Source organism: Carex rostrata, chromosome 22, assembly GCF_964058835.1.
Source record: "Carex rostrata chromosome 22, lpCarRost1.2, whole genome shotgun sequence".
Classification (NCBI taxonomy): Eukaryota; Viridiplantae; Streptophyta; class Magnoliopsida; order Poales; family Cyperaceae; genus Carex; species Carex rostrata.
This window is the reverse complement of record NC_135939.1, coordinates 6,078,221-6,102,327: the sequence shown is the minus strand read 5'-3', so window position 1 is coordinate 6,102,327 and position 24,107 is coordinate 6,078,221. Positions and strand designations below refer to the sequence as shown.

The window sequence follows — 24,107 nt, the reverse complement described above, 5'->3', positions numbered from 1 at the left end:
TACCTGATATGGTATCTAAAATAGGTACCAAAATCAAATATGAAAAGTCATACATCAATTCACCACCAACAAACATAAAAGCATACAAGTAGAGATAGTACCACATCAAAATCTAAAATGGAGACAAAATGATAACTAAGCAAAGTAAAAGTCTCAAAAAAGCGCTCATATCCTAGGAGACTAGTAATCCAATAAATCTTCATCCGACATCTCGTCTCCAGACATATGATCTGGGGGGTTGCCAGCTCCAAGAGCTTGGGTGGACTCCTCTTCCTCTCCCAAGATCTGATCTGAAAGGTCCTTAACATCACATGGAAGCATTAGACTTAATTTTAAGTATGAATTGTCAGAACTAGACTTACACCAAAAGTTGGTTAATATTCAAGGGGATTTATAACATAGGTTTAGGTATTTAATTAATCAAAATGCATCTTACATAATAAGTCTGATTCTATGCTCTCAACAAGACTTGTAGAAGGAGTGTCAATAGCAGAGTTATCAAGCTCTTCACTTATGCGTAGTTTCTGATCCACCTTTCTGTAAAAACTATTTTTTTTTCTTAAGTCATTTAAAGAACAATTTTCTTTTTCTCTCATTATAACCAGTTCCATGAAGTAAAGGAAAGAATGATGAAAAATAGGACAAAGAATATTTAATATTGTACAGTAATATTATGATTGATTCAGAAATTATAAAAAACTTACAATTTGTGATTCTTTGTCTTCCCAAGGCCTTTGCTTGTATTTTCACCATCCCTGAAAGGTTTCAAAATGACATAATAAGACTTTAACAAATTGAAAAGCACGCAAAAGAAACTAGATCACTGACCATTAGCTTGGATTTCTCTACAAGAAATAATTTATCCGCTCTCCCATCTGAAATATGTGATATGATATTCATTGCCAAAAGAGCTGGTCTTCAAAACTATTTGAACACCTTAGATTCCAGAAAAACTTTAGTAAAAAGAACTGAATCTTTCGAAAGGTTGTCTTGGATGTAGCATTATATGAGCACCATTGAGTTCAAAAGTTGCTTGTAAAATATGGCATATTCCATGGTAGAAGACCCACCTTAATTTTGATCCAGAATCACCGACGTTCACTTCAAAATTAAGCCGACCAAACCTCCTCCAGAGATCTGTAGCTTCGGAATGCTTTGATTTCTGGTAAAGAAAAGGGAAGTTGCAGTGTAAAGTTACATAAAAATTCTTTTCTACAATTAAACTCTAACACAAATTACTGGAGCCTATTTTCAATAACAGAAAAAAAAAAAAAAATAGCAGTACTTCAATGTGAACACTTTTCTTTTTCTTTGGGTGGTGAACAGAATCATTCTTAGCCACAGGATTAAGCTTCCCAATATTATCCAGGCAATTAGAATCATTGAGGTCCACTTCAAGATTAAGCTGACCGAACCTCCTCCAAAGATCCGTAGCTTGGGAATGCTTTGATTTCTGGTAATAGAGAAGGAAAGTTGCTCTGTAAACATCGATAAAGGTTTATTTTCTATAAGTAAACTCTTAACACAAAATTTTACTGGAGCCTATGTTTAATAACAGAACAACAACAAAATAGCATTTTGTTTTTATTGAAGGGCACCGGTACACCTCGGCATCTTTTAGAAACTATTCTCGAGAATTGAACCGGTGTCTCTCCGTAGAGAGACGGGTCTCATACTACTCAACTAAGCCCGTAATTCTAAAAAAATAGCAGTACTTCAACACGTACACTTTTCTCTTTCATTGGGTGGTGAACAGAATCATTCTTATCCACAGAATTAAGCTTCCCAATTTCACGCAAGCAATTAGAGATTGCCTTGGAAAGAACTTGATCTTCACTGGCACTAAAGAAGCAGTAACGAGTCTTTGCATCTTTAACCAATTGCCCCCAAATGGAACCACTTTTAGACAATGTTTTGGCATCTCCAACCATCCAAAGACAATATCTGGAATTCAAAGTTCAACAACAAACTTCCATAAATGCTAAAACTTCACTCAAAATTTTAGGATTAGTACTAAGTTGTTTCAACATAAGTGGATACAGCATGGAGGTTAAAATGGACCAAGATTGATGAACAACTATTTAGTTTTTAAATGTGTTTTGGCTGTTCTCATATTGTACCAATTGTATATTGTTGAACTTATGGGGACAACTTAGGTAGATGAATCATTTGTTTAATGATACCTGGTAGGGTACCAGAATCAAGGATTAAGGTGATAAAGATATCATGGACTAGGAGGATTAGGATTAAGTGCCTTATTAGTTTTCTTTTGATGTAATCAGATCTTGTTTTGGTTTCTATAATAAATAGAAATCGGAGGTTTTTGCCACTTCATTCAACAAAAATATTGACAAATTAGCAATGAACCAAAATAATTGTAGAAATGAATTGAAATTAGTACCACCTTGCACGGGTCAAAGCAACATTGGTTCTCTGAGAATCAGCAACGAAACCAACTGATCCACTGCGGTTTGACCGTACTGTGGATAGAATGATAATATCTTCCTCACTCCCTTGAAACCCATCAACAGAGCTAATTCTGACAGAAACTGGGCCCTCATCAAAAATTCTCGACACCTTGTCTTGAATTACCACAACTTGTGCGCTATACGGGCAAATGACGCCAACGCTTACTTCTTTCTTCTGTGTTAGACATCCTATATGGTAAAAAGTATATTTTATTAGCACAAAATCTGCAAACTTCATTCCCAGCACCTATTAAATGATATTGAATACTTGAAGTTGCATGCATAGATAAAAGAAAATGTACATAGTCATTTTTAAAGAAATTTTAATATTAAAATTGTGGGTCCTAAGATCAAATCAAATGTAGTAATCACCTTTTTTAAGGGACTGTAATATCTGAACAACAACAGCCACTTCAACCATATTTTTTCTACTATGGCCAGCATCGTCAGAATCCTCTATTCCGGCCCCTATATCAATAAATGAATAAGGACCAAACATCTTGCCGGGGAGGTATTTTCTTTCATGCTCTTTTTGGATGACATTCGGACCATCTAGAAGCTTCTTCTCATAGAAATTAATATTTGGAAACATGCTAATGCATGGATGCATCCTATACTGCACATTTAGGATGTTCTTCTTGTGTCCCAGTGAACTCAGCCTCTCAAACAGGCTCCTCCCAAATAACGCATCAGCTGATACCTAAAAGAAAACAAAGGAAATCAAAATCAAGGATTTTTTTCCTAATTTCTATAATATTATTCTTCATTGTAGTAAAGTAATCTGGGAAAGCTCGAAATTGTAGACAGTCAGTACAGAAATTGAGGCAAAAGATTTTTAAGTCCAAACTAAAAAGGGCCATGAGCAGGATTTTATTGTTTACCATTACTACTTAGGTTTACGATTTATTTATTTTTATGGTTATTCTAATTCTCTTTAATTTTTTTCTTCTTTTCTTTTTCTCACCTTCATATTACTCGAACCATATATACCTCTTCCTTAAGGTAACGCACCATAGTGGGCATTTTGTCTACTGTATACACTTCAAGATTAAAGAAAGAAAAAACAAATGGAAAATTGAAGGGAAAAAAAACAGAGACAATTTCATTGGATACCACTGTTTGCTCATTCAAGACCAAGGCAAAGAAAAATAACCTTGCTTTTCACCAATGCTGGCAGTTGACGCTCGTCACCAATAAGGACAGCATGCTTCAAGCCTTGAAGTTGCAAGGGTATCAGTGATTCGCACTCTTTCAGCTGTGCCGCCTCATCAATAACTAACAACTCCAACGGCTTGCCCTTTTTCACTCTATACATTTTAAATGAACTGGAAGCAGTACAAAATATGAGGCAAGAGTTCTTCAAGCAGAAATCTTTCACTGCTAGCATGTTGAAGCCTATAGGAAGCTTCAGCGAATGTTTTAGAGAATTTATGAGAGCAAGGCAGTCAGATTTACATCTAAATGCCTCTCTTTTGTAATTTGTACCATTTTCAGTATTACTAGATCCAAAATGAATCTGGCCAGGTAAAAAAATATCCCTTATTCTTCCGTCAACTTCTTTCCTCTGAATAATATTTTTAAATTCATTGAACAGAGAAAGGAGACGGTTGATGGTTGAAGAGTTAGCCTCCGAAAGGCAAGATCTAGGAATATGGAGAAGTAATTTCCTAAAGCATGTAGCAAATTCTTCGTAAAGAATATCAAATCTTGTTCTTAGGAAATCAGTAAATGACATTTTTCTAGGTTGATTCTCTGCAGATTTTAAACTTGTAGCATAGAGTGAGTGGCATGATTGTAGAAATTCACCCATTGAAGAGAGGCAGTGGTTCCACCCGGCACATTTGACGAGCTCTCTGACACGGTAGTCAAGAAATATCTTCTCCATATCATGATCCAAACACAGCCGGTCATTGTTGCCAAAAATTAGAATGTCACCTAAGGCTAAATTTCGATCAGAAGAATTTTCTTTAACCAATTTCAGTAGGCGTGAGGCAACTTGCTTGACAGCTGTGTTCGTGGGCGCACATGTGAGAGTTCTACGCCCTGATTCTAGCATTAACCACAGAAGCGATGTTGTCGTTCCAGTCTTTCCGGTGCCCGGTGGGCCCCAGATAAGGCTTACTGGATTCCTGTTATTGTGGTGCATCTCTGATATGCAACTCAAAACAGCTGTGGTTTGAGACTCATTGAGATTTGATGAAGCCATGTAACTCTTCATATTTTTTCTAGCAATCTCACCTACCTTACTTGAACGAGCATTATTTGTTCTTGCAACCTGTTAAAAGATTATTCAAGTCAGTCAGACACGAACCATAAACAATTTTTTCTACACATATTGTTAGCTGACTTGGTGAATCATAATATGTGGATTTACTATGATTAAAAACATTAAATTTTTGTCTGGTATGTTCTCAAAATGTTTTAATAAAGAAGGAAAAGCTTAAAGTAGAACTAGATGGAAGATTTCTTGTTCGACATTAATTGTAGTTTTCCAGATAAATAAATTTTAAAACATTGATGTATCCAAAAAAGCATGGGTCCATATATACATACCAGTGATCCACATACTATTTTTTTAATGAGCTTCTGATCTGTTTGTCTTGACCTATAATCCAGGCAAGACCAAACTCTGTTGTAGGCCGTCGTATTCACCAAACAAAGCCCATAAAATGGCTTTTTCTTCATGGTTCCCCCGTTATAACCAACAATTTCCACTTGTTTTGAAGCATATATATTACACCATTGGCACGGAGTTGTACTATAATCAACCCCTACAACAAGTGCAATGTTAAATGATCTTCCATTGTTGGTCAAATCCGAAATTTGCTTGGCTCTGATATCGGATATGACGATTACATCGCCATTACTTGGTATGTAGCCTTTGTCCCCGCTATTATGCATCTCAATTTTGTATTTGTACCCATCTGACTTTTTTAAATGTTTCATTGAGCTTATTGTGATAAATGGCTGAGAGGAGAGAGAATTCAAGCCTGCTGACATATCTGTTCTCACTTCCTCCATTAATGGGACCTCGAAGGATTTTAAATAGCCCTCAACACAACTGAATGTGCTACTAATCTTCCCAACCTGTGATGCAATTAATGAAGGGTATTAGATTTCATAGCCATAGGAAAATAACAAACTATGTTGATTTGCTCTACATTGTGCCTTTTCATTTTCATGCTCAAACAAATAAAAATAGCCAGAGCAATGAAGGGTATTAGATTTTCATGCTCAAACAAACAAATAAAAATAGCATGATGTAGAATAATATAATTTATAGCCAGAGCAAAAGTCTGATGAATTGTAAGGAGGCTTACGTACATATATATATGTATAACCTTAAAAAAAAGTACATCTATATCTGTATAATGATGGCAGGTGGGTCATGCAACAGGAGTAATGTTTGAATGCATTCTGATTTACTGGTTATTCTCCTTGAAGTCATGAAGAAACCACTGTAGGATGATGAAGCTTTAAATTACTTTATTTATTTAGCATCTTCAATTTCCCTCCTGGTGTTTTTTTTCTGTTGAGATTTGTGTTTATTGCATTATAGAGAAATTACAGGGTCGTTTTAGTAAGAAGTGAATTATAGTGAATTGTAGGGACTCGTTGGTAAGATGTAACGCCTATAAGGCATGAAGGAAACAAGAAATAAAATAACAATTCATTTTAAAACAATTATTTTTTTTTGGTATCAAGAGCCAGGTTCGAAACCTAACCGTTTTTTTTATTTCAGTTTTTCTGATTTTACTTTAGCGCTACAGTAACCGCGCACAGATCAGATTAAGATCAAAGGCAGAGAGAGGCTCCGCCCGCCACCGCCTGAGCGCCGCCCGTCGCCAGTAGGGTCGCCTGGCCCCGCTGAGCACGGCCTGAGCTCCGCCCGGCCAGCTGGGCTCCGCCCCGGCCGCTGCTGCTCGGATCTGACCCGACCAGCCACCAGATTTGCCGCTGGAACCGTTGGCCTAGCTCCGCCAGCCTCCGCCCTGCTCACATCTGCCGTCCGCCGGCCGTTGTCTCTACTGTAGCTCCGGTAGAACTCTGCCCTAGCTCCGACCAGCAGTTTTGCTCCTCTTTTTCAGCCGAAACCTACCCGTTTTTCTTCTTTCTCTCTTCTAGGTCAGCCGGCCTCAAGGTAAGGTTGATTCTTGTTGTTTGATTTGGTCGGCGTGGGAGGTCTAAATCCCACGATACCTGAGAAACGGGTTTGGTTCGGATTTTTTGATCGGGTTTGTGCTCGATTCTTGATAAGATAGATCAAGAACGGGTCAAGAAGGAGAAGAAGAAATGGGGAGATGGTTTAGATTCGTCTTGAGAAGCAAGATCGGGTCTTTATGAGAGATACGAGTGATTCAGACTTGGATTGATACGTGAGGCGTAGATCTGAGTCGGATCAATGTCAGATGAGGGGACTGGGAATGCGTTTGCGAAGGCTTGCGCGAAGCTGACCCCTGATGAGATGGCTGTCATGGTGCGACGAGCGTTGGCCGTGTGCCAAGCTTCTGTTGAGAGCAAGCCAAAGATACAAAAGGTTGAGCTGCCACATATCGACATGAGACTTGAAGGGCCAGCTACGTACTTGACTGAGAAGGAGAGCCGGATTAGGCTACATGCTAGGGTAGCAGGACTTCTAGAGGTGAAGTCAACACTAGCGGTCTCCAACTCATATCACACAAGTAACACAGGGTTCAGAGGTGAGTCTCGACGATGTTACATATGCGGTGAGGTAGGTCACCTAAAACATACTTGTCCTAAGTCACCTAAGAAGCGAGATACATATGAGAGGGGGTAGTCTGGAGGTCGTGGTTGTGGCCGGGATGGTAGGAGAAGTGGAAGAGGAGGCAACCGGGCACATCTGATGGTTGCAGAGGAGGAAGAAGCTGGTGGGGATCTTACAGAGGAGGATCAGGCACTCGTGGAGGCCTATTCTCAGGCACTCAGGGACAGGCAGAAGCTGACATGTGATAGGAAGAGTGTGAGGGATGATGCATCCACCTCATTCTCAGCCAGGGGTAACTTTGCTTCGAGTTCCCTCTCAGCCACAAGTAGTTGTGATACACTTGCTCTAGCCTCTATACCCACCAGATCACCAGATTAGATAGTCGACTCTGGTGCATCTCGCCATGTGACTGGTGCTGCTGGTGAGTTTTCTTCCTATTCCTGCCTAGCAGTCCCAGAGAGCATTCAGACAGCAGATGGTACAGCCCAGCCCGTGGTTGGTAAGGGCACAGTGAAATGTACAAACACCATGACTCTGTCTAATGTGTTGCATGCTCCTTCTTTTCCGGTGAATCTCTTATCCATAAGTGCCATTATAACACAACTAAAATGTGTAGTTGTGTTTGATATTCCCAAGGTGATCTTTCAAGAGAAGGGGACAGATAGGATACTTGGGACGGGTCAATGTCATAGCGGCTTGTGGTACATGGATAGGGAGGGTATGGACTCGGCCCTTTCATCCATTGTAGAGGGAGCTAGAGGAGTTGGGAAGAGTGTGGAGAACTTGCTGTTGCTCCATCATAGGCGCTTGGGTCATCCTTCCTTTCCGGTGTTGAGTAGGCTATATCCGCAGCTGTTTGAAAAGGTGAACAAGGAACAACTGGTGTGTGATGCGTGTGAGTTAGGCAAGCATACCAAAAGCTCTTATGCTAGTTCTGGTGGTAGGAGTTCTGGTAGCTTTGATTTGATTCATTCAGACGTATGGGGACCTTGTCCTACACCTACTGTTAGTGGTTTTCGATATTTTGTGACTTTCATTGATTGTTGCTCTCGTGTGACTTGACTTTATTTGATGAAAAACAAAAGTGAGGTTCTTTCGTGTTTTAGGGACTTTCACAAAGCGGTTCAGACTCAATATGGGGCAGTTGTGAAGGTATTGAGGTCTGATAATGGGACGGAGTACACCAACAAGGCCTTTGGGGAGTATCTGTCATCCCAGGAAATAAAGCATCAGACCACTTGTCCATACACACCTGAGCAGAATGGGGTAGCAGAACAAAAGAATAGGCATCTCCTGGAGGTGGCTAGGAGTATGATGATTGCCATGAATGTACCAAAGTACTTGTGGGGGCAAGCGGTCAAGACTGCTGCCCAACTGATCAATAGGATGCCCTCACGAGTATTGGAGTGGAAGTCTCCATTTGAGGTGTGGCAAGGTAAGAATGGAGATATTCTTCCTTTGAGGACCTTTGGGTGTATCTGTTTTGTGCAGGACAGAAGACCCAATGTGGGAAAATTGGACCCAAAGGCGGTCAAATGTGTCTTTGTGGGATACTCAGTCACCCAAAAAGGGTATATGTGTTGGAGCCCCATTGAGAAGAGGTTGTTTGTGAGTTTGGATGTCACGTTTCGAGAGCTTGAGCCATACTACACTTCTGAGGTTACCTCACCCTTTGGGGACTCGCTCGATACAGGAGGTACGAGGCAAGAGGGGGAGAGTAGTAGTAGTGGTGAGCAGCAGATGGTGAGTGTAGGGGCTATCCCTTGTCCAGTTGTGGGAGAGTCGGCTGTTGTGCCGGTTATAGAGCCGGCTAACCCTTGTCCAGTTATGGTGGAGTCGGATGTTATGCCGGTTATAGAGCCGACCGTTGTGCCGGTTGTGGTGGAGTCTGATCCCGATGGTGGTGGACCTCAAGCTCAGGGGGAGCTGAGAGTGTACACGAGGAGACAAAAGGAGAATGAGGAAACAGTGCCGCTTATGCCAAGTCCCTTATTGCCTACCTCGACTACTGAGACACCTTCTCCATCCACAGCAGACTCAGAATACACAGGTGATATGATTCCTCTCTCTACTCCTCCTACTCCCCTATCGGTAAGGATGACTCCTCGTGAGAATGCAGGCATTCCTCCTGACCGATATGGTTTCCCACATGACATTGCTAAATTTGTCTCTTACTCACACATATCACCTGTACATGGAGCATTCATTGCATCTTTGGACGCTGTCTCTATTCCTAAGTGTTGGCAAGGTGCTAAGGAAGATCCAAAGTGGGAAGCAGCCATGCTAGAGGAGCTTGGGGCCCTCGCCAAGAACAAAACCTGGGAGCTCGTGTAACTACCACCTGACAAGAAGGCCGTTGGATGCAAATGGGTCTTCACAGTGAAGCAAAACCCAGAAGGAAAGGTCGAGCGGTACAAGGCCCGATTGGTGGCAAAGGGGTACAGTCAGACCTATGGTATAGACTATGATGAGACCTTTGCACCCGTGGCGAAGATGAGCACAGTACGAACGCTGGTTTCCTTAGCCGCAAATGGGGGGTGGAAGTTACACCAACTCGATGTGAAGAATGTTTTTCTTCATGGTGACTTGTTGGAGGAGGTACGTGTACATGGAGATACCACCAGGTTTTAGCACAAAAAGAACAGTGGGTAAGGTGTGCAGACTCAAGAAGTCCCTTTATGGGCTGAAGCAATCTCCTCGAGCTTGGTTTGACAGGTTCAGGAAGGCTATGGTAGGCATGGGGTATCGGCAGACCAATGCAGACCATACAGTGTTTTTGAGGCAACGAGGAGCTCACACAACTATGCTTGTCGTATATGTGGATGACATGATTATCACTGGGGATGATGAGAGTGAGATCGCTCAACTGAAGGTGAGATTGGGCAAGGAGTTTGAGGTAAAGGACTTGGGACGACTTAGATACTTTCTCGGCATTGAGGTGGCCCGTGCCCCCGAAGGGATTGTTCTGTCTCAAAGGAAGTATGTGCTAGACCTGCTCACTGAGACAGGTATGTTGGGGTGCAGGCCTGCAGTTTCTCCAATTGATGTGAAGGCCAAGATAAGTGCAGAGGCAGGAGAATAAGTTGATCGTGAGAGATACCAGAGACTGGTAGGCAGATTGATCTATTTGACACATACTCGTCCCGATATCTCATTTGCAGTGAGTGTAGTGAGCCGCTACATGCATGACCCTAGGAAGGGCCATATGGATGTAGTGTATCACATTCTGAGGTACCTGAAGTGTGCACCGGGGAAGGGCTTGATTTTCAGGCAGAATGAGCACATGAACATTGAGGGCTATTGTGACTCTGACTGGGCCAGTTGCCAAGATGACAGGAGGTCCACAGCTGGCTATTGCATGTTCGTAGGGGGCAACTTGGTCTCTTGGAAGAGCAAGAAGCAGCCAGTTGTTGCGAGATCGACAGCAGAAGCCGAGTACAGAGCTATGGCATTGGGAGTTGCGGAGATGGTGTGGCTGAAGAGGTTGTTGGAAGAGCTCAAGGTGAATCATGGAGCTAAAATGAAATTGTGGTGTGATAGCAAGTCAGCGATCAGCATTGCCAACAATCCTGTGCAGCATGACAGAACCAAGCATGTGGAGATCGATAGGTTCTTCATAAAGGAAAAGCTAGAAAGCGGACTATTGGAGCTGAGTCATGTAGCTACTGGAGATCAAGTAGCTGACTGCCTCACCAAAGGACTTAGCTCAATAGATCTAGATAGGTTTTGTGACAAGATGGGCTTGATGGATATCTTTTGCCCATCTTGAGGGGGAGTGTTGAGATTTGTGTTTATTGCATTATAGAGAAATTACAGGGTCGTTTTAGTAAGAAGTGAATTATAGTGAATTGTAGGGACTCGTTGGTAAGATGTAACGCCTATAAGGCATGAAGGAAACAAGAAATAAAATAACAATTCATTTTAGAACAATTATTCTTTTTTTTCCCAACTAACACCAACAGCTCCTATAATTGTGCAAAGCTGGTTTTTTTTTTATTTACTATTTTTAAATTAATTGAAGTTCATTAAAAGAGGTCCAATCTTTCTTTTCTCAACTCAATCAGATCGATCATTTGGACATTAAAAAAACAAAAAATGACTTATAAGCATATGCCTTTATATGATTATGGAAGTAGAGTAGCAAACCCCTATATATATATATATATATACTGCAATAACTCTAGCCAAAGAAGATCCAGTTCAAAATATACTTTTAATTTTAAAAACAACTACTGAGCTTAGTTGAATTGTACATGATCAGAGTCCTGATAATATGCCCTTAAATTTGGTATCAGGGAATGTAAATTTACAAACATAATGGCAAAATTTGAGTTTTCCAATCTTCATATATATACAAAACAGCAAACTTTATTTTGCTGGATCGATGCAAAAAATTTCGACTGTAGAGAATACAAACAAATTAAACTATATGATGCAATGCACAATCAAGACAGAGATCTCAATGTATGGCCTTTCTTTAAATTCTCAGTCACATCTTTTGTTACAATTTACTGACTGATGAGCTTACTAACTACTGTTATTAACCTTTAGACTGAGTTCCTTACTGTAACGACTTGTAACAAAGGTTGTTGAGGAGCTCGTAACTAAGAAACAGGATTCTTGTCGAAATCAGTACAAAGATGATAATGGACCAAGGCGCGTGAGCAAATGAACTCAATTGTTGTTCTTGGCCTAGTACACTAAATGTAACTAGATAGAGGAGGCACTTGCTCATCCAAAAGATGCCGGGTGTACCGATCGAGCCAAAAACATTGATTTTGTATCTATCTAAAAAAATAGTAAAAAATTTCCAAAAAATATATAATTTGGACTCCAATCATATTTTAATATAGATATTATGTTCCATGGTTCATATTGACATTTTGAAATTTGAAAACGGAGATATATGATATGAGGCACGATGAGACATAAAAAGCATGAGACATTAATTTGAACCCTTCTCCATAAAAAATCATACAAATATACTTAATTTATAATATAATTATATAATTTGCTTCATCTTAAATTTTTCTGACCTGTCCCATGTTATATATGCTTCTTACCTGTCCCATGTTATGCCTCCACCCCTATTAAATAATAACACTAATATAAAATGAATCATACTTTTCCATTATTTTATTTAGTTCATTGATACAGAATATTTTCCTACATTACATTACATGTAAAATTCCATTTACAAAATGCAATGCCACATTTTTTTTTTTCACTTTTATTCTGAAATATATTTGAGCTACATAAAACTTAAATTCAAAAATGACAAATCTGGCTTTCACAAAAATGGAAAGCTCAAAGAGATTACGAACGAACAAAGAAAAAATACTTTCACAAAAACGAACCTTATCTATGAACAAATTCTCATTCAAGATGTCTTCTAGAGGCCATGAGACGACGATTTTCCCTAGATCGATTCTGTCATCACCTTCAGTAGCTCTTTTGCTCTTCTTCCCATTCATATTTTCTTGCTTTGTGTATGCTATCCTCAGAGGAGCAAAACGCTAGGCAAAAGGTGAAATTAAAAAAGGCACTTGTAAAAGGTATTGTATGCCTTTAATTATTTTGAAAAGGATCAAAAGAGGTTCCTTCCTAACTAAGAATTCGTATTCTCCTAGAAATATCTTTGCTCCTTTTCAAAAAAATGAGGCTCTTAATTAGAGAATATCAAGCGACGGTAAAGAGGGAATGCGCATATATCTCATATTTTACGTGACTTTTTGGAATCTCTCGAACGTTCACATACGTTCTGCACGAATTTCAAAGCTCAAATAATATTAGTTCCTACACTATCCCCGAATAGCCACCAGACACGTCGGTCACGCAGAATATGAGATATCTCGTAGGATTCACACTCCTTGTAAGTAGGAGTGTTCATTGGGTCCGGTTTAAGTTTTGAACCAAACTGAATTAGTTTGGATGGTTTCATTTTTTAGTTTAATGGTTCAGTTTAAAAAATTTCAAAATCAAAATAACCGAACTGATCGAAATTTTATACATTATGAATTTGGTCTTGACTGCCCCGGTTTACTTCTGAATCAATTGCTTTAAATATTTTGGTTTATTTCTTAATATATTTCGGTTTATTATAAATCAATTGCTTTAAATGAAAATATATATCAGTTTGAACCGAACAAACCGAAATAAAACTTTCGTTCGGTTCAGTTCGATTGTAATGCTAAATCAATTCGGTTTTATTTTTGAAACCTAATTATAACTTTGATTTGCTAGCTGAACCGAACTGATGAACACCCTTACTTGTAAGGCCATTTGAAAAGGAGTAAAGATATGAGTGTGAATTCTCTGAGGTATCTCATATTCTGCATGACCGATGTGTCCGGTGGCTATTCGGGGATAGTGCCGATTTTTTTATTAATAGAAAATAAATAAATAAAATATTGTGAAAGGGGATCGATTTGGCAGAAATTCTATATAGGAGTAGAACGGGTTGTTTTATCCCGTCCCACAGGATGAGACAATATAACCCGTCCCACTCTGTGACCGCTAATTCATATCCGTCTCCAATTAATCAAGTTAACTTAAGAGCAAAAAATTAAAAGCGAGGCCCGGTTTAATATGTCCCGTCCGCCAGCAAAAAAATGAAATAAAAAAGAAAAACACGGGACGTTTTAGTTTGTCTTGTCCCAAAAGCAGAAAAGAAAAAAGAAAAACAAGGGACGTTTTAATTTGTTCCGTCCCAGGAGTGGAAAAAAGAAAAAAGAAAAAACCTCGAACAAGGTAGTTCTTCCAATCCAGGTCTAGCAAAATTTTCGCTATCTCCTTCCCTTCTCCTCATTCCGTCTCTGTCGCTGTGTCCCACATCGAAAAAAAAACTCTGTCTCTGTCTCCCACAGAAAAAAGAAAAACAGCCCCACCTCGCACTCTCGATCCCACCACGGCGAACGCCTTCTTGCGGATGGGTTGGCTTATCCCTTTCGGCTCCGCAAATCTATCTAAGAAATAGTAAGAAATTCTCAAAAAAAAAAAAAAATGGTCTTCCAATATGGATCAACTATTTGAACTTTGAAACTAAATATAAAGATGTGATGCATTATTGAAACACAAAAACAATGAAAATATTTAACCCTAATTCTTAATTTATAATAAATAAATTATTGAGTTGTGTTTTGTAATTGCATCGGTGTTTTTAGGGCTATTTTGTGAAAAAGAAAATAGATGGCTTTTTTGTCTGATGGTTTTTGGACCGAGTCTTATTTAAAACTGGACCTAAATGTTTAATTACATTAAAATATGCTTAAAAATTTAAATGTATAAATAATTTAAATGTTCATAATCCATCTATATAAGTGTCAATAAAATTTATAAAATATTTCCACAAAGGACTTGGCTAATATGCTATGGGTTGCATAGAGGTTTTCCTTGCTACGGCTCAATATTCGAGTTTTCAAAATCCTAACGGTCGATCCGAACCGTTCATCTTGTTCTCCATATTAATATGTGTTCGGAGACCAAATTTTACATTTTTTGGAAATTTGTTACTATTTTTTTAGATTTATTGAATATCGCTGTTTTTTATAGTCCAGATTTGTCTGAAAAACAGCGATATTCAATAAATCTAAAAAAATAGTAAAACATTTCCAAAAAATGTAAAATTTGGTCTCCAAACACATATTAATATGGAGAATAAGATGAACGGTTCGGATTAACCGTTAGTATTTTGAAAACTCGAATATTGAGCTGTAACACGGGAGGCCTCTATGCAACCCATAGCACCGTAGCCAAGTCCTTAATATAGAACTGAAGAGACGCCCATATTTACCAATGAGGCTTCCTCCTTTCTTGAATTTTTTTTTTTTTTTACTCTTTGATAAGGTTCCTTTTTGTGAAGAGCAAAAATATTTCTGGGAGGATACGGATTCTTAGTTGGGAAGGAACATCTTTGCTCTTTTTTCAAAATAAAGGCATAAAATATCAAACCGGACCGAACTGAAGTAATTTTGGTTTTGAAAATTTATAATATATAAAATTTCAGTTGATTCGGTTATTTCAATTTTGAAATTTTTTAAATCAAACCAAACCAAAATTATAATTTGATTTTAAAAAAGCAAACTGAACCGAACCATTAAACCGAAAACACTGAACCATTTAGTCCAAGTTAATTCAGTCCGGTTCAAAATCAACTAAACCAGACCCAATGAACCCACTACTTACAAGTGCCTTCTTTATTTTTACCTTTTGCATAGTGTACTACTTACAAGTGCCTCCTTTATTTTTACCTTTTGCATAGCGTCTTGCTTCTCTGAGGATAGCATACACAAAGCAAATAAAGGTACTATGTCTCCTAGGATCTTCATGCGCTTGAATATCAATTTTTTTATATATTATTTTAGATATGTACAAAATTATTAATTTTTTATTGGTTCAAAATCTTTTAAAAATGATTGATTTTGTATCTATCTAAAAAATAGTAAGAAATTCTAAAAATATATATATATATAATTTGGTCTCCCAATATGAATCAACCATTTGAACTTTGAAAATAAATATGAAGATGTGAGGCATGATTGAAATACAAAAACAATGAATTTTTTTAACCCTAATCCTTAATTTATAATAAATAAATTATTTAGGTGTGTTTTGTAATTGCATCAGTGTTTTTAAGGCTATTTTGTGAAAAACAAAATGGATGGTTTTTGAACCGAGTCTTATTTAAAACGAGATTTAATCATTTAAACGTTCAATTACATTAAAATTTGCGTAAACATTTAAATGTATAAATAATTTAAATGTTCCTTATCCATCTATATAAGTTTCAATAAAATTTATAAAATCTTTCCATAAAATATATCTATATTAGATTTTGAATTAGAGCCCATCCCAAAAAATAATAATATACCGTCGCTCAAGAGGTGCCCATATGTACCAATGAGGCTCCCTCTTTACGAGGGAAACAGAGTAGGTCCGATGGGCATCGGACATACTTTGGTTCCAACGGGTTCACTCACCGTTTGATTGGCTTTAGGATTCGTGTCAGGACTTTCGCGTCTGCTTTAATATTCGTGCGCACACATCCTGAAGCAAATTAGACGGTATATCTGTGTTAGAAATGTACTATAGGCCAGAATATTTATGGGCCATATTAATAGTTAATATGGATCAACTCTTTATTGGGCTAGGCCTGAATTTCTGATATTCTGATATGATCTGAAATGGATAACTCTTCTGAAAGGGTTCAACGAATTGATGCCATGAATAGGCTCAAACGAACTGGTGCTGCTTTATAAATATGCAATGATCTGTTCAGAATTTGTGTGCTATTATTATTCAGATTTTCGGAAAAAGCAGAAAGACAGATAGAGAGAAAGAGGGGTTGTTAATTCAGTACTAGCATATCGAATTACAAAAGTTTATCAACCTGTTCGTGTGGATACTGATAGAGGCGTGACTGCTGGGCTGTTACGTGAATCTGACACAGAACGAAAGGAGAAGAAGGAAAGGAGAAGAAGGCTACCGCTAGACTAGACTTGAAGTTTCCGCTGCGCGTCTAGTGATAAACTCTGTTTTAATCATAGAATTAGTTTTATACTTGGATTCTGATTTTCGGGTAGTGAACAAATCTTGAATTGTTGCACTATAACCTACTCGAAATCCCAACAATCTGTCCATCGGAACCAAACTAGGTCCGATGGGCATCGGACCTACACCTTTAAGGTGCGAATCCTCTGAGATATCTCATATTCTGCTTGATCGACGTGTCGGGTGGCTATTCGGTGACAGTGTAGGGACCAATATTATGTTTCCCAACTAGTATATGTATATTTTCATAGTAAAACTACGGTGTTCTTATGTTCACCACTCAAGTCTAAAACCCATCGAATCGGCTTTAACCGACAAATTTGAACCGTTGATATCCGCCTACCTTACGAGTGATGCATCTACATGTAAAAAATAATAATTTTAAAATTAATTTTGCATAGAGTCAATTGATAAATTTTTTTTTTTAAAAACGAATGTATTAAAATTAATTTATTAACCATCTAATTTTGACCGCTTTATTTTATACTAAATCAATTCGAATGTTTAATATTTTCACATGTAGACGCATCACTCGTAAAGTAGACAGATTTCAACAGTTCAGATTCTTCATTTGAAATCGATTCGATGAATTTACTAAGTGAACTTAAGAACACCCCCGTTCTACTCATATTTTCAAGGAAAGTAGGCTGTTTATGATATCAAGAGACGGGTAAAGGAAGCGCCTCATTGATACACATGGGCGTCTCTCTTCAGGTCTATATTAATATTTTTTGGGAAAGTTTTTATTCATAGAAATTATAAAATTCGGACGTACAAAAATGAAAAGAGTATCTCGTTTGTATTAAATATAGTAAGATTAGACTTATTTCATAGATTTTTTTTTTTTTTTTTGAAATGTGGCATAGGGAAAAATAAAAATTTATGGATCACAGTTAATGATTCCGACCCATGGAGGAGTTGATTTTCTACGACACAAAACCCTCTGTAACCATTGATTTTCTATGAATACAAAGAGTTTTGTACCGCAGAAAATTAACTCATTTATAGATCGGAATTATTAAATAAGATCCATAAATTTTCTAATTAGTTTTATGTGGCACAAAATCTTATGTATCCATACCTTTATGGATCAGAATCATTGAATCTGATCCATAATTTTTTTTTCTCCCTGCCACAGTTGAAAAAAAAAAAAAATCTATGAATCGTAATCAATGAATCCGATCTTACTTATTTGATACAAACAAGGTACTCTTTCTATTTCTGTACGTCCGAATTTTATAATTTCTATGAATAAAAAATTTCCCTTTTTTGGAATGAGTTTTGTATGCCAATCCTTGGGAATTGGGTATATGTAGGTCACTGCCTTATCCAAAAAAAAACATAGCACTGATCATGCATGTGACGGAACAGCTTTCAGGAGTAAAAATTAACCCAACCATCTAAGCACTTCAAACAACCCAAAACTAAGAATTATTAAGTTAACAAACATATCTCGATTACAGTGGATAAGTTATTAAGATTCAAGGCTACTATACAGAGACAGTCATCACTCTCCTAGGCTCCTTCCGTAGTGCCAGTACAGCAGGAGTAATTTGGTATTTTTGTCATCTTGAAGAGTCAAAACAGTCTTAACAATAGCTTCATTTCTCATTCCAAGCAAGTGGCGGAGAACAAAAACACAAAAAGATGCTGGTAGACTAAATCTAATCCTAACACTGGTCTCAAATTGTTTCCCAATGGAATATTGGCAAGTGAGAATTATGATCTCATGGTATTCAAACGCTTCCCTTTGTTTTGAACCAAGGGTAACTCAATTAGGATAATAAAGGACGATTTTTCAGCTTCTCGAAGGTACTGCACATTTCCATTCATAGTTTTAACGAGCTTCTGGTTGATGTAGAGGCCAAGTCCTTCCCTTGACGCCGTCTGGTTATGGTGGAACATCTCTTGTATCAATACCCCGGGCACACCAGGAGCTGGATGCATAATTCTGCATATTTCACATTTCGTATTATATAAAGAATCTCCATGACAGTTGTTATATATCCAACGAAGGGCTTTTGAGTTGTTAAATTCTAACATTTAGAAGTTTACTGTCCCTTCAGTATTTGGGAACGGGCAGGGGGTTGATCCCTCTTTCTTGTATTATTTCCAATATGCAGTTTGGTTCTGCCAAAGGGCATTTTTGGTGGTTCTAGCAGACGACAAAATTGCATAAAAAGGAACTGTTAAGACAAAGACTGGCTGTTTTTTTTGGTATGTGGAGTGTCTTTGTTCGTGGATCATGTGCTTACAATGACAAACAAATACCACTGGAGAGAGACTAAGAGCAGTTTGTTGGTACAGCAGTAATATGTTATCCATTATGCTTGCTTATTTCTCCCGGTCCGCATGATGCATAAGTGGGATTTAATATTAAGTGCAAGTCTGTCTCTAAACCACTCTTAGCCAACAAAAACAAACATGAGTATTAACCTGATTTCAAGATGAACAATCTGAACTGCAGATCCGAGTTGTTCTTTTTTTGGGATGGCACGAAATAAAACAGGCCCCTCAGCTTGTTTTGTGAACTGGAGGGTGCATGTCAGGAACTCAGCAAGAGCCTGCTGAAGCCTTAAATTGTCACCATATAGGTTCATGGAAGACACTTCCGGAGGCCAGTCGTGCTCTAGAGGTATTCTTCTCTCCTTGCTCAGGCGCATCCCTTGCATTAACACCGTTTCCAGAGTTACTGATAGATTAAATTCATCCGTGTTCATGTCCAAGTAGCTGTTCAGAATTCAAAACTTGTCAATATCTGGCAATCAAATTGCTCTCATTTTTTAGGAGAAGCATCAATTGCTTGTTTTTACAAAGTCCAAAAAACATCTAAGAGAACCAGCAACAAAGGTAGGTCCTCTGATATCATTTCAAAATCTTGAAACGAGAGAAGCAAACCCTTTGAATACCCACCCCCCGGTGGTGTGTACAAAAATATTTAAACTGAAATATGAGTGAATAAACCCCATAAGCAAGAATAGAGGTTTTCACAAATAAAAAGTTGGATAGTAGCGCGGATACATTTACAACTCGGATATGTCAGATAATTTTTTTTCCAATGATATCTAAGTAAGAAGTTCTCCAAAATCAAATTCTAAAAGAAATTGATAAGCAAAACATACCATTGTTCAATGGTCTCAAGATCCATGTCATCTAGGATTTTAGCAAGCTGCTCACGACAGAGAACATTTCTTTGGAAGATGTTCTTCTGTTCTTCATTCAAATCTGAGGTCTGCAACAGATCCTGAGTGAAAACAATCCCATTAAGCGGATTCCTTATCTCCTGACGCATGTATTCCAATTCCTTTAAGCTGTTTGTTGCAGCCTGCTTCAATGTATTCTGCATATGCAACGCATTTTGGAGCTCTGGGGTTGCCACATGCAGAAAGCACAGAGCACCTATTATCTTGCCCTCTGAGTTCACCCTTTTGCTTACACTCAGCAATGCCTCTACATGCTTCCCATCCAGGTTATAGAAACCGAATATGAACTTTTCGACATCTTGACCAGAGATAGCATTGTTCAGAATTATACTTAGTTTGGTTAGCATGTCGGGGTCTTTCATCCTACAAGCCGAGCTATGAAGGTTGAAAACCTCACCTACCAGCAAGTGACCGATGGCATCCTCTCTCTTAACACCAGACAGTGTCTGCATGGCATCATTCCACTCTATACACATGCCCAACTCATCAATCATGAATATAGGTGGAATAAGTTCGTTTGGGTTTCTGACAATTGAACAATAATCCCCTTCGATCCGGGTGTATTTATCCATTATCATCTTTTGACCTGTGATATCCTGTGCTATGAAGCAAACTCCCACAACCTTCTCTGCAATGTCACGAGTACAGCATGCATTGACCACCAATATAACAGGTCCATTATCCACCTCATTGTTAAATCGGTTGAACTTTATTTCCACATTCTGTTCCTCTTTCCCTGTTTCACAAAATAGGAGTATAATTACAGATTAAAGCCTTGATCATATGTTGCACAAAAGCCAAAATTAGCAAATCACTGAAATTTTAAAAAACGCACCCCTTACAAGAAGCCTTCTGACTTTAGTCACAATTCGACTGGCACACTGCCAATATTGTTTAGTACTAACATAAATATATTTATATATAGCCATTTATTACAACATCAAATATTACACCATTGATACTTAAATTAGAACCTTACTGAACTTATAAAAGGAATTGGGAACCAGCCTTTGGTCTAGTGGCTAAGAAAATGCTCTCCGTATGAGAGGTCGTAGGTTTGAAACTGGATAGAAAATCCCTTGTCGATATATAAAATTAGGTGGCCTAACCCCCAACCTTTATTCTAAAAACTTATAGAGGAATTTGCCTTCAATTGTCTATTTTGTCCAATAAAAGCTTTATGAAATTCTTTAAACAAAAAATATTCTTGAAGTATAATATATTTTGGTTTTTTTTTTTTTTTAACCAAATTTGCAATAAGAGGGGTTTCTTTACAAGTTCATCAATTGATGTTCTTTTTCCAACTATCTTTAATGATGATTCTAATTCAACAAGAATTGAACCAACAAACAAAATTCTTTTGAACAATAAAACTTTACCTTGCAAAGCATTGGTGAAGATCCTCCTAGCTACTTCAACAGATTCATCAGCCACGAGATCTACAAAAGATGTACCAACAGCCTCCTGGACAGATAGTCCAGTGAGCTCAGCAGCTTTGCTGTTCCATCCATTTATGTTACCAACTGCATCAACTGCCAATACAGGGGCAGTTGCTGTCTCAATTAGCCGAACCATCTCATTAGTAACTGTTCTCAACTCATCATATAGTTGTACTCTTTTTGCATCATCAGATGATGATGCCTTAACAATCGACTTCGTGTTATTATTGTTGTTATCAATTGGCATCTCGTCTTGCAAGGAACCCCGCAATATGAGTTGCAACGAGTGAATTGCATCCATCTCAACATCTTCCCAAGGGACACTCCTCCACTTGACGACCTCCAGAAAAGCCTTAAAGGAAGATCTCGGGTGCATTCTTCTCCTGTCATCATTACTGCCGCCTCGGTCGATCTTGGCCCCACCCCATTTAATCTCCTTCGAAGTGTGGGTTCGAAACCAGAAGATAAAATCCTTGGAGGAGATTTTTATTGCAGCCATGCCACACACAGTATCACGTAAAGCAGCCGCACCGGGATACCCGGCTTCCATGAGGCTGTCCGTGCTCAGCCCAGTTGAACTGTCATGGGACTCCAGTAACCATGCTACTAAATCTTTCATCTGCACCTCTGATGGGGTTGATCCAAGCATCCAGAACTGATTGCGAAAAAAGAGCGCAGCACCATCACACTTCACCAGGTCCATGACATTAGGGGATTGGGTGAAGATTCCTATCGGGGCTTCTCGAAGGAGCATATCACAAAGAAGAGTCTGTGTGCGGAGAATGTGCCTCTCCTTTGCATGTGCTGCCAGCACCACCTCCATGTTCAGCTGTGTGCCAAACACTTGTACTAGGAACTCACACGCGTATCTGAGTGGGAATGGGACGAACCTCGGGCTAGTGTGGTGGCACACAACCAAACCCCATAGCTTCCTCCCTCTCTGAAGCTTGTCACTTCCCACTGACTCTTCTTCTTCCTCACTTATTGTCACTGACATGACAAGAGAGGCAATAGAGCCCATGTTGGCCATGTACTGAGCATGGCACCCGTGTGGAGCCCTTAATGTGGACCCGCTTAAGCTGAGTGGTTCTGCCAGTTTGTCACTCTGGATGACTTTTACTGGCACAGCAGAGCAATCACATATCATTCTAACTTTATTCTTCATGAACAGAAACCTGGATGCCTGGGGTATGTCAGTGGCAGGGTAATGCAGCCCTAGGTACGGCTCAAGGTCCGACCTTTTGCACTCGGCAATAACCTCCCCGTGCTCATCCTCGTGGAATTTGTATGCCATCACTCTGTCATAGCCCATTAGATCGCTGATTTCCTTGACTAAAACATCACACAGCAAAGAAATGTTGCCACTGGGCACGGACTGGACCCGAGAGATGGCCTTGGCTGCCAGCTTGTATGACTGGAGTGAGCCGGCAGCTGTTAGAGGTACATCAGCCGGGTTCACAGGCTCCATGTCCATAACCAGACCAACATCAATCCTGTATACAATTGCATAAAAGGGCTTCCCAGAGCTGCGGGAGTGAACCAAAATTGGGTTAAGAAGTTGAATCTCAGGGAAAGCCGCAGCCTTCTGTAAAGCCGCAGCGCTCTGCGACCGGAAGATCGAACGGACATCAGAGCCGAGGGATAGGGGGCTTTCAGGCAGCTGGTCCATAGAAGGAACAGCATGAGGCATTAGGTCGAGCATCTCAGGTGCGTTCTCACTGTAGGCTAAGAGGGCCAAGTAATCGGATTCCACTGAGAAGACGAGGAGGCAACCGACAGGCTGGATGAGCTGGCTGCGCTGCATCCGCTCGAGGTAGGCGGAGACATCGGCCGAGGAGGAGGGGTAGGAGGTGGCGCCACCGGTGGAGGCGGAGTAGTCGAATTGGCGGTCGGTGGCTTCGAATTCCGCGTGCAGTTTGGCATCGACCGAGGCCTGAGCCACCGCGCGCGCGCTCTGCCTGGACCGAGCCGAGCTGGTCCTGGAGCATGTTGTCCCTCGGTTAGACCGGGATGACATCTCCGCTCGTTTTCTCTGCGATTTTGATGGTTTTGTCAGATCCCTTTCTTCCTGTCTGAGTCTAGACTTCAGTCTGTAGACTCAACTCCAAGAGAAGTGGTATATCCATTTCAAGCAGAGTACGTATCCTCTGAGGTATCTCATATTTTGAGTGACCGACGTGGCCGGTTTCTATTCAAGGATAGCGCAGGGCCCAGTATTATCTGAGCTTTGGGATTTGTGCAGAATGTCTTTGAACGGTTTTGATTTTCCAAAAGGTCACGCAACATATGAGATATCTTAGAGGATGCGAGGGAGAGAGATGCATCCTTTTGCAATAAAATAACTGGACTTCCGTGACGGTGCGGGCGTGCGGCATTTGTTAGATTAAAGAATCCACAACAGAGTTTAACGAGGACGAAAGGATAGAAATTAGAAAGTGAACTGTAGAATGTCATTAATAGAGAATTGCCACTTACCAGAATTAGAATAATCAATTAAAAAAAGCATAAGGATCTCCGTTGTACCGTTATTTTAACCGCCACTGGAGGGACTTGTACCGTTATTAAAAGATGATAGAGATCTCTAATTCTGATTAAACGTTGAAATAACTATTATTTGAAAGTATAAGAAAGAAAAAAAAAATATATTTTCAAATTTTTACCAGTATAGTTTTATAACTATTTGAAAGTATAAGAAATATTTTCAAATTTCTACCAGTATAGT

At 39.1% G+C, this 24,107-nt stretch overlaps 3 protein-coding genes across 8 annotated transcripts; 1 reads left to right on the top strand and 2 right to left on the bottom strand.

Moving 5' to 3' along the window:
- Positions 1 to 12,719, bottom strand: LOC144574326 (putative ATP-dependent helicase C29A10.10c). Of its 6 annotated transcripts, none has more exons than XM_078324268.1 (11): positions 12,552 to 12,719; positions 5,022 to 5,555; positions 3,622 to 4,743; positions 2,841 to 3,168; positions 2,405 to 2,657; positions 1,728 to 1,944; positions 1,286 to 1,453; positions 1,071 to 1,162; positions 705 to 755; positions 437 to 537; positions 1 to 290 (listed from the first exon to the last, which is right to left on the bottom strand). In XM_078324268.1, exons 1-11 carry the CDS (start codon positions 12,666 to 12,668, stop codon positions 181 to 183), a joined length of 3,093 nt encoding a protein of 1,030 aa, XP_078180394.1. In that variant the 5' UTR covers positions 12,669 to 12,719; the 3' UTR covers positions 1 to 180. The 6 variants fall into 6 exon arrangements, 4 of the variants coding, with proteins under 4 accessions (XP_078180394.1, XP_078180393.1, XP_078180395.1 ...); XM_078324267.1 differs by having other exon boundaries at positions 437 to 546; positions 12,552 to 12,718; XM_078324269.1 differs by having other exon boundaries at positions 163 to 300; positions 437 to 546; positions 12,552 to 12,718.
- LOC144574327 (uncharacterized) lies at positions 8,572 to 10,158 on the top strand. The gene is made up of 2 exons (XM_078324272.1): positions 8,572 to 10,066; positions 10,097 to 10,158. Exon 1 carries the CDS (start codon positions 8,581 to 8,583, stop codon positions 9,526 to 9,528), a length of 948 nt encoding a protein of 315 aa, XP_078180398.1. The 5' UTR covers positions 8,572 to 8,580; the 3' UTR covers positions 9,529 to 10,066; positions 10,097 to 10,158.
- A 5,437-nt stretch (positions 12,720 to 18,156) lies between the features above and the next one.
- Positions 18,157 to 23,532, bottom strand: PHYC (phytochrome C). Its single transcript, XM_078324265.1, has 4 exons — positions 21,326 to 23,532; positions 19,866 to 20,682; positions 19,180 to 19,473; positions 18,157 to 18,694 (listed from the first exon to the last, which is right to left on the bottom strand). Exons 1-4 carry the CDS (start codon positions 23,400 to 23,402, stop codon positions 18,463 to 18,465), a joined length of 3,420 nt encoding a protein of 1,139 aa, XP_078180391.1. The 5' UTR covers positions 23,403 to 23,532; the 3' UTR covers positions 18,157 to 18,462.
- Between the last annotated feature and the right edge of the window lie 575 nt (positions 23,533 to 24,107).

What these genes read in the sequence shown, in the direction of transcription:
- LOC144574327 (XM_078324272.1), top strand. Translation starts at nt 8,581, where the DNA reads ATGCCCTCACGAGTATTGGAGTGGAAGTCTCCATTTGAGGTGTGGCAA.
- LOC144574326 (XM_078324267.1), bottom strand. Translation starts at nt 12,668, where the DNA reads ATGAATGGGAAGAAGAGCAAAAGAGCTACTGAAGGTGATGACAGAATC. An exon ending in CAGCATTGGTGAAAAGCAAG is followed by an intron (nt 3,169 to 3,621) that starts GTTATTTTTCTT and finishes GTTTTCTTTTAG; the next exon opens with GTATCAGCTGATGCGTTATT. An exon ending in GATTCTGGATCAAAATTAAG is followed by an intron (nt 756 to 1,070) that starts GTGGGTCTTCTA and finishes GAAACCTTTCAG; the next exon opens with GGATGGTGAAAATACAAGCA.
- PHYC (XM_078324265.1), bottom strand. Translation starts at nt 23,402, where the DNA reads ATGTCATCCCGGTCTAACCGAGGGACAACATGCTCCAGGACCAGCTCG. An exon ending in CTTCACCAATGCTTTGCAAG is followed by an intron (nt 20,683 to 21,325) that starts GTAAAGTTTTAT and finishes TTTGTGAAACAG; the next exon opens with GGAAAGAGGAACAGAATGTG. An exon ending in ATTGTTCATCTTGAAATCAG is followed by an intron (nt 18,695 to 19,179) that starts GTTAATACTCAT and finishes TGAAATATGCAG; the next exon opens with AATTATGCATCCAGCTCCTG.